The sequence below is a fragment of the Sander vitreus genome, chromosome 17 (genome assembly GCF_031162955.1).
Source record: "Sander vitreus isolate 19-12246 chromosome 17, sanVit1, whole genome shotgun sequence".
Taxonomy (NCBI): Eukaryota; Metazoa; Chordata; class Actinopteri; order Perciformes; family Percidae; genus Sander; species Sander vitreus.
In genome coordinates this window covers 20,083,469-20,092,924 of record NC_135871.1, presented here as the reverse complement: position 1 = coordinate 20,092,924, position 9,456 = coordinate 20,083,469, and the positions used below count along the sequence as shown (strand labels likewise).

Here is a 9,456-nt window from a genome sequence, read left to right as displayed (position 1 = left end):
GAACACCATACCTACTGTGAAGCATGGGGGTGGAAACATCATGCTTTGGGGCTGTTTTTCTGCAAAGGGACCAGGACGACTGATCCGTGTAAAGGAAAGAATGAATGGGGCCATGTATCGTGAGATTTTGAGTAAAAACCTCCTTCCATCAGCAAGGGCATTGAAGATGAAACGTGGCTGGGTCTTTCAGCATGACAAAGATCCCAAACACACCGCCCGGGCAACGAAGGAGTGGCTTCGTAAGAAGCATTTCAAGGTCCTGGAGTGGCCTAGCCAGTCTCCAGATCTCAACCTCATAGAAAATCTTTGGAGGGAGTTTAAAGTCTGTGTTGCCCAGCGACAGCCCCAAAACATCACTGCTCTAGAGGAGATCTGCATGGAGGAATGGGCCAAAATACCAGCAACAGTGTGTGAAAACCTTGTGAAGACTTACAGAAAACGTTTGACCTCTTGCCAACAAAGGGTATATAACAACGTATTGAGATGAACTTTTGCTATTGACCAAATACTTATTTTCCACCATAATTTGCAAATAAATTCATTAAAAATCCTACAATGTGATTTTCTGGATTTTCTTTTCTCATTTTGTCTCTCATAGTTAAAGTGTACCTATGATGAAAATTACAGGCCTCTCTCATCTTTTTAAGTGAGAGAACTTGCACAATTGGTGGCTGACTAAATACTTTTTTGCCCCACTGTACAGTACATACTATTGGGGTAGTTTATTTGATAACAATGCAACATATTAAATAAACATCGTGTTTGTGTGTACAGTCTTTATCTGCAAGGTAACTTCTGCTGTCATAATGTACAAATTAACAATATTTACCTCTGAAATGCACTAGTTGAGTAGATATGTAAACTAACTTAGTTGAGTACAAGTAGCACAATTCTTTACGTGAGGAAATGTACTTTCCACCAGTGTATAGAATACATTTGGTAAGGTTTTAAAGTTAATAATGTGTGCTTAAATGACTTTGTCTGTACGGTTTGTGGCCAATAAACCACAGCACGTTTTTTCTCCCATCCAAGGGGGTAAGCTTCTCCTCGGACCGCGAGTTCTATGGCGCCATTTTGATGCTACCAAGCCATCACCTCCTGTTAGCATTCCATTGACTGCCATTCATTTTGGCGCCACTTTGACAGCGAATAACTTTACATCTGAAGTGTTTAAAGACTCTATTTGTCCATTGTTTATTTCTAAAGAAACACGACAATGTATAAAAGGCTCCATTACCTTGTAGCTCACGTTATGGCTACGTAGCAGACGTTTTTGTAAAAATAGGCTAACGATTGTGTCATAACCACGCGACTTACTGTCGCACAGTAGAGAAATTACCGCACAGTACAGGAGAAGCGTGTAAGCAGTTTCGTCTCACATTAGCTGTTTAAGTGTAAATACTACTAGCATTTTAGTTAGCTCTGCAAGATTGGGAATGATTGAGATTTCTCTTGGCACAGCTACCAGAAGACTTACAACTTTCAGACAGGTTGCTCACGGCACATTTACGTCGTCTCTGTCAGTTGGAGGCTGCGCAGTAACGCTCAGCGCTCACCGGAAAAGTGCTTCTAATATCCTTCACTGGTCTCCGTCCAGAGCAACGGGATCTGTTGGTCCAGTTTATATACTGTCTATGAGTACTGGTCATGAAGTAATTAAGATCCCTCTTCTTGCACTTTGTTGCCGAGGAGATGGCAGCATATGAGTCATTTTCAATGGGCCCTTTAACAAGGACATGATCCACCACTATTACAAACCTATTATTGATGTCACATCTCACCAAATTAATGTGAAGATGGATGTGACATGTCCTGCAATTCATTCTTATTTGATGTCTAATGTTTTTACTTTGTAATACACAAGCCACACACAGATGTTTTATGTTTTTTTTAATTTAGTTACACTGATAATGTTGTATAAATGGCAACAGACGTGACCTGTACAAGCCTTTGAAAGCCTCTGAGAGTAGACACACAGCTGGTTATTGGATGGTTGCAATATGCCACAGTTTGAGAGCTAAGACAGTACACCGATGCAGAAAATGATACTGTATGAGCTGTCAAATATACATCATTAGCAGGCGTTTCAGCAAACACAATGATAGACAACCAGTGCATAGTGTTGCAGTCTTTTCACATAGCTATAAAGGAACATGAATGTTTGAATAATTGTTGGACTCTGTCACAGATTTAATTTGGTCATTTGTTATGATGTTCAAGTTTTGGAAAAGGTCCATGACAAAAGATTAAAGACAGTCAACAGCCTACTTAGAGTTTCATATGGAAGTTTTCTCTAAAGGTAACCCAGTTAAGGAAAATAATAATGGACATGACAAAAGCTGTCAAACAGGAGCCTCCTTCTCTCTTGAGTTTGTAGAACATGATATGATATTAATGCAACAGTTACAATGATTCTGGGCAGTGAAAGCTCAGCTGTGAGTAGTTATATTTTTTTTGCCCAAAGGTATCACGGGCTGCAACATGTCAGTATTGGCTTCTCTCATAGATGTGGATTAAAATAAGTCGGCTGGACGAAACCACTGGACATGAAGGGATGCAAGAGCCCCCCAGTGGATGAAAGCGGAACACCACCGGCAGTGTGGAAGATCACATTCCCAGAGCTGAAGTTGGGGAAAGTTTGGTGGAAGCTGGCCGGGCTTGCCCCACAGGTAGGCGGGTTTGGACTGACGTTGACCAGGGAGTTTGAGCCGGGCTGCAAGGTGCTGTCCGCCCCAGGGTTCTGCTTTTTCCATTTGGTCCTCCTGTTCTGGAACCAGATTTTCACCTGGGTTTCGGTCAGACTCAAGGACAGAGCCAGGTTTAGTCTCTCGCACACAGACAAGTACCGGGTCGCGCGGAACTTGTTTTCCAGAGCCACCAGTTGCTCGTACGTGAACGCTGTTCTGGCACGCCGTGGTTTGGCACAGGCCTGGTCTGGACGCCGCCGCTTGGGCGGTGAGGGGTCCTGCAGGGTGGCAGTTGACTCTCCCTCAGCCTGCTCCCTGGTGAGACAGGGCTCTGTTTCAGCCGGTGGGGAGAGCAAAAGGGGGTCAGCAACAACCGCAGGATGCATGGAGGCTGTAGAGTGTTCATCTCCTGTCTCTTCCCCTGAAAATAAAAGAAGTAGTTAGTTCACATCCTGCAAACATCGGATCTGCAGCAAATTTAGCATCTGGATAGTGTAAGGACTTGCTAGATTTGAGGCATATTAATTCCTTTTCCCGTCCTTGGGGTAGTTATAAACTATGTACGGGTGAAACTGTACATGCCCTATTCATCTTCGGTTCAACGTTGAAGGTTAAAAATCGTTTTAAGGGCGGGAATACATTCAGATGTTCAATTCAATATTGAACATCAAGGCTTGGCTTCCCTGGTGGTTCTTGAAGATTTAAATTCCTAGAAAAAAATAAAAGTAGAATTCAAATTTGATAGTTGACCGTTTGGTGTGTCTGTGTAAGTTATAAACCTAAAAACTGGTTATATGGGATAAATTGGCCGTGGTGCTGAAAGGACAGCTCCCGATAAGACCGAAGTTAAGTCAAATCTCAAAGCTGAAGGCCCACACCTGCCTAAGAAATGTGTCTTCGCTGTGCAGAGATGTTCCTCTTAGTCCTGTTTGAACCGCAGTTTAAATACCAAACACAGAAGGCCCAGAAGTTTACATCTGTAAAGCGTTTGATTTGGATCCTGAGGTCACTCGAGCGGAACAGAGCATACATCCAGAGGAGAGGGGGAGACTTGGTCACTAATCCTTAAATAATTTATAAACCACACAGCGCCTCAAATGTCATGTTGCGGAAAGAAATCCCGTCTAAATCCAGCTACGCCACCTCAGCCGTGACGTGCTAATGGAGTTTCATATTTGCTGGTGGATCGATAAATGTCATCTATTTAAAGGGAAGTTTTAATCGAACGATATTTAGGATCAGACATGGATGGGGTGTGAAGTTTGTACCTGCAAGGTGCTGGAGGGAGATATGCAGGATGCAGTAATGGGATATCGATCAAAGCGCGCAGAGGCATCCTCAATGGGACGATTTAAACAATTATCTAGCGTGCCTGTCCCAGTGCCAATCACACGCTGGGGCTCTGGGAGCAAGCCTTTGTGGCTTCCTTGAAAGGAAACGCAGCCTTATAAATTAAGGGAAGGTCATACAGAGATGACATTAAATCTGATAGAAAATACCGTCTCACTTGCTGATGTTTAGTTTAGTCACGGAGAAAAAAAGTTTGTATTGTACGATTTCACAAGAAAGATGTATTTTATTCAAGCACTTTTATTTAACAATGTTAAGATGTGACAGTATATGGATGCGTATTTGTTGAAGTCTGGACGTTTTGAAATAAATGACACGTGCAATAAAAAACAAGAGAAAATATTACAAAATAACGTTTGATCCATAGGAATATGTTTTAAAATGGTTTGTTTTCTCTACCTGCTTTCGTGCGCTCAACTCTGAAGTTGTCGGCTGCAGTGCTGTCTGAGTCCAAACTTGTTCCTTCTTCATGAGGCACAGGGAACTTTTCCTTGACGATGGAAAGTTCGTTTCCCCTTTTGCTGTTGAATTTGTTCGGATCCAATATATCAATTATAGAAAAGGAAATCTTATGACTGGACATCATAGTCACCCCACTGTCCTTGGGGTCCAGCATCCTTTTATAAAAGAAACACCGTGAAAGAAGGAAACGGACTGACGTGCGTAATTACGCGTGTGGAGAAAAACTTCTCATAGTTTAGCCTACTTCTTGTCTTTAAGCCTCATCAAACCGGAATAGTGGTGATGATCCCTTGGTGTGTGGACTTCGCTCCTCTGCTTCTGCCTGTCAGTCTTGCAGCGTGAATGAGATGACCTGCGCGCGGTCTTTAAAGCGTCTGCCCCCCTCCCCAGTCTCTCCACCAGACACGTCACACAAACACTATTAGTGTTTCACGCGACCACCTCATAGGCTCAAAGCATTCGTCGATAAACACCCATATCATTAAATACAATAATCCACGACCTGAAAGTAAATTGGGCACAGATGGCACTTGATTCATATCAGGGGTCTTCCCAAATTGGACTCTTTTAGAGGCGATACTGTTAGGAAGGAGGTTTTCGTGTCCCTTGAGCCACATAAAAACATTCTCTTAATCGAAACCAAACTGTTTATGCTTATAAACCCAGAGAGTCATAACTCCTATATGGGCTAATCATTTTTATATTATAATGTAAAACGCATTGAAATGTCGCTCTGTCTAATTTATATATCAACATTGGAGGCATCAGTAATCATTAAGCACAGATGTTAGATGTGCAATAAGTGAATAAGAAAAACACCTTGATATCTACTTATATTGTATCCAGGTTATATATAGGTGTTGATGTAATTAGGAGCACACAGATGATGGTTATTTCCAGGTATTATAAATATATTGTGTTTCATTAACACTTAATATGCTGATGCAATTTAAATTGGCTTAAATGAAAGAAATTGATACAATGACGGTAACTGGTAATTGTTATAGCATCCTATATACTTCAGAAGTTCTGCTTATTCATAATTGCACATTATTCATTTTATATATCTTTGTTATTGTTGGATTTTTCTTCATTTTATTCCAAGTATTGCAATTTCAGTATCTTTTCCCTACATTACACTACACTGCAACTTTCTTCCAATTTCTTGGCATAAAATAACAGCTACCACCCCATTTGCTTGACAACCTATACCAAATGACAGTAACTTACAGTATATTCGCTTATTAGAGAAAACTAAATATGGATGTGTGTTTTTGACAGTCTAAAATGATACATGATGAATCACTGTAAAGCATCCTAAGCTAAATTGCAGGCATATAATTAATATGGCTGATTGTTTTCTCACCTGAGGTGATAGATTTATATTCACAATCAGCCAGCTCCCTAATCTCTGCTATTAGTATTCAATATAAAGTGACATAGGGTTGTTTAAAGCTTGATGCCTGGTGATGGCTAAAATGGTGAAACCAGCACAGGATCAATATTCTCAGCAGGTGTCCAATACAGATAAAACCTGATGGCTACAGACAGTTATTTTGGATACTGGAAGGCCAAACCAGTAACTGCAACTGCACAGGAGCTTCCTTCCCTGAACAACTTGCATCTTCAGTGAATGTGTTTCCTATAATTTAATAATAGTCATTTGTATTTTTGTCGGATTTGCATAGGTTCAAATTGGTGGTAAAAATGTATTTAATTTTTTTTTCAAAGGATAGCTGCGGTTTGGTGTTACTTTTTAAAAAATATTAACATATTTTACCATACCATTTACCTAAGCCTGTGAGGTCTACATTGTGTATGGATGAGACAGATGCCATTTCTCTGCCTGTAGTTCTGCCTGGTGTTAGTGACATGGGGGATCCGATCATGTTTACACACTGTTTACACACTCAAATTCCTCCCTACACAATTTCCTGTGTTACTTATACAGTTCAGGGTGATTACTCTGCTACATGGAGGTTTCATTGCAACCCCAGTCACAGTTTTGGTGCACTGACATGGTCTGCAGTAGTTACATAGTCAAACATTTGTTAAAGTCGCCCCAACAGGGTGTCTTCGTGTCTGCATTTGCATGTGTATGGCACTTGCACGGCTATTACTGTAGCCCCTCCATATGAATAGAGCCCACTGCACACTGGAGGTTTACAACTTCCTACGAGAAAGCGCAGTGGCTGGTCATCTGTTTGTGTGGGACAGCAGGACAAAGGGACCGACCCAGAGGACAAAGAGGCCCTCAGGTAGACTTCAGAGAGCGGGAACAGCAGTTGGAGCAGCTCTGAGTCTTTAAGGGCCACAGCAAGACTTCAGAGAGGAGTGTTCCCTGTCAGACGCCGCAGGGAGCCAAAGAGACACACTTCCATCCAAGACCCCCCTCTAAGGTCAATAAAGTCATCACTTCACGGGGAGGCTGCCCCCAGTCTGCTAAACGTCAGATAATTTGTCTAATGGCAGGAGCAGCATCATGAGCTGTGGTTCTACTCACAGACTTTAGTGTATATTGTTTTCTCTAAAGTCCTCCACTGTCTCCCCGACTCTCCTGTAAAGTGGGACTCAAAGGGTCAGCAAGTGTCTGGTGAATCATTAAGCGAAGCTGTTAGATCCTCCGTGCCAGATTCCTAAACTTTGTAGTTGTTTCTAAGATACAGTAACATCACTGAAGAACGTGCTAATGGTTTTGCTTGTTTTGGCCCATAACTGTACACTTTCCATTACCGCTCAGTTCCAGAAGCGTACCAAACTAGATTGATTTTCTACCTTCCTGTCAATCTCTACTCATTTCAATAGATGAGTATCAACTTGCAAATACCTCCTTGATTTAGTTTTATTTGTATTTTCCAAATCAACATCATCCGTTTCACAGCATCTTGGATGCAGCACTTGCAACTGATCAAGGTGCCTTTGACAAAAAACAAAGAATTCTAAATGATAGAATGATGGATTGCAAATCATACACAGCTTTAGTCTTTGCAAGTTGATTTTCACACTGTGCTCAGATGAAATCAAGCTTGTTACCTATAGTAATATATGGAAAATTGTCAGCAAGGTTTGGTCATTTGAGTGCTGCGTTTAACATGTCACACTACTTTTGAGCTATGTTTCTACTTTATCTCTACTCAGAGGTAGTTGGCATTGATGTATGAACAGTAAAATGTTCCCTAACAGGCATGAAGCTTTCCTCATTTGCCAAATTTCCTGTCTGCACTGCATGCCTACATGTTTTGCTGCCAGGCCTCCTTTCAGTTAGACCTCTGTGTTTGTTTGACTCTCTCTAACAACAAGGTCAGTGGCATTGCCCAGTAATTGTCCTAACGGCCTGTATACCTGTTGGGTGGAGGCGAGTAATGAGAGTTTTTCATTATGGGTGGGACGGGTGAGTGCGCCTGGCAGATGCTGACAGGCAGCAGATGTGTAAAGTTGGGGGTGATTTGTAAAGGGGTCAACTGCATCACAGAGGAGACGGAGGGTGATGTGGGGTGGGGGTAAATTATGCTGATGGACACTGTCAGTCATACTGCACCCCTGTCACAACAAGGTAAAGGTCAGTTCAAATGTTGATGTTGTCAACTAACGACCAGCAGCAAAGTGTGCAAACTTTCTGCCACATACTGACCGGAGAGAGAAAAACCAGGATAACAAGAGGACAAAGCTGAAGTCCTTTTCTGTTACCATGTCATTGTTTTGGAGACTCTGTGCAAGAGGAAAACAGTGATTTGTGCTGAATCGCTTCTCATTAATGACACACACAATATGCATTAGTTTCCTCAGGCATTCACATGGCTTTGCAGGTATACATGGATTCAGGAATCAATGGAAATCATGAGATAGCTGTGGGTGATGCACCAAAGGATCAGAACATTTGATCTCATTTCTATTCCTTAAGCTCGGGCTCATTTCTAATTGTATAACAGCAGAGAGCAATGGTGTGATACACGTGAAAATCGTGAAAGACCATTAAATACTAATAGTAAGCATTCCTCTTTGTGCAAAACAATTAGGTGACAAAACAGCATTTTGTGTTCCATGGCACAAGGGCTGGGTACTAAGCTAAGCTATTTTGGCCTAATGCCTCGGCTAGACCTTTAGATTGTTCTGTCTGTAAATTAGGCTACACAGATATTTTGGCCTGTCCTCTTCACACAAAGAGAAAAAAAATGTAACAGCAGCCACAGGGACGTTAGTGTAATGGAGAGTGTAGATATAAGAGAAAACAGAGCTGCAGCTGCCGGTTTTCCACAAGGCTGAGGCCTGCTAGTGGCTCTGTGGTCTCTGGCATCTGCACAGAGCGCACTGTCACTCAACTTGAGCATTGATTAGCCATTGTTCTGAGAAGGTCACATCATAATTCATTAACAATAATTAGTCCCGCGGTGCCACCTGCACTCCTTCTCTCGATTGCCCTGTTAAATTACGAGCTACCATCACGGTTCACGCGTGGAACAATGAAGATGTATCCGCAACGCAAAGGCAAGAGCTATTAGTTACATTATTTAAATGGACCCGTTTAAACCTGGGGAGCTGTCTTTATGAAGGGCAATTAGGCACTAACCGTAATTGATAATTCGTGCTAATTACAATTAGGAAATATAAATAGTGGGTATAGGATTAATCATCATTGCGGTTAAGCGAGGAGCAGCCACAGTGCAGGCTGGGTAGGTGTGATGGAAGGCAATGGATTGTGCCCCATTCATCTCCATCTAGTGCAGAAACAGATTGTGTTTGTCCCTTTATATTTCTCAATTGACCATTATCTCTTTTTTGTTTCTGTGCCCTTGCCAAATGGTTCACTAGGTTGTGAAACTGTGAGGCTGCAGAATGAGAGCACAGTGGCTCATGTGATACTGGGAGGACTGGTTTCTTTTCATCCATTCCCAGTCTGAAATTATGACATTAAAGCCTGACAGAGGGGCTCCTTTTACTACTGAGCAACATTTCCAGC

The 9,456-nt window shown here is 42.0% G+C and overlaps 1 protein-coding gene across 1 annotated transcript; it reads right to left on the bottom strand.

Annotated features, from left to right (window-relative positions):
* Positions 1-1,940: 1,940 nt before the first annotated feature.
* On the bottom strand, positions 1,941-4,653 carry nkx1.2la (NK1 transcription factor related 2-like,a). The gene is made up of 2 exons (XM_078273301.1): positions 4,437-4,653; positions 1,941-3,108 (listed from the first exon to the last, which is right to left on the bottom strand). The coding sequence occupies exons 1-2, from the start codon at positions 4,651-4,653 to the stop codon at positions 2,501-2,503; spliced, it is 825 nt and encodes a 274-aa protein (XP_078129427.1). The 3' UTR covers positions 1,941-2,500.
* Positions 4,654-9,456: the final 4,803 nt, after the last annotated feature.

Coding starts and splice junctions, on each gene's coding strand:
- nkx1.2la (XM_078273301.1), bottom strand. CDS start 4,653: ATGCTGGACCCCAAGGACAGTGGGGTGACTATGATGTCCAGTCATAAG. Junction 3,109..4,436: donor AGTTGAGCGCACGAAAGCAG/GTAGAGAAAACA, acceptor TTTTATTTTCAG/GGGAAGAGACAGGAGATGAA.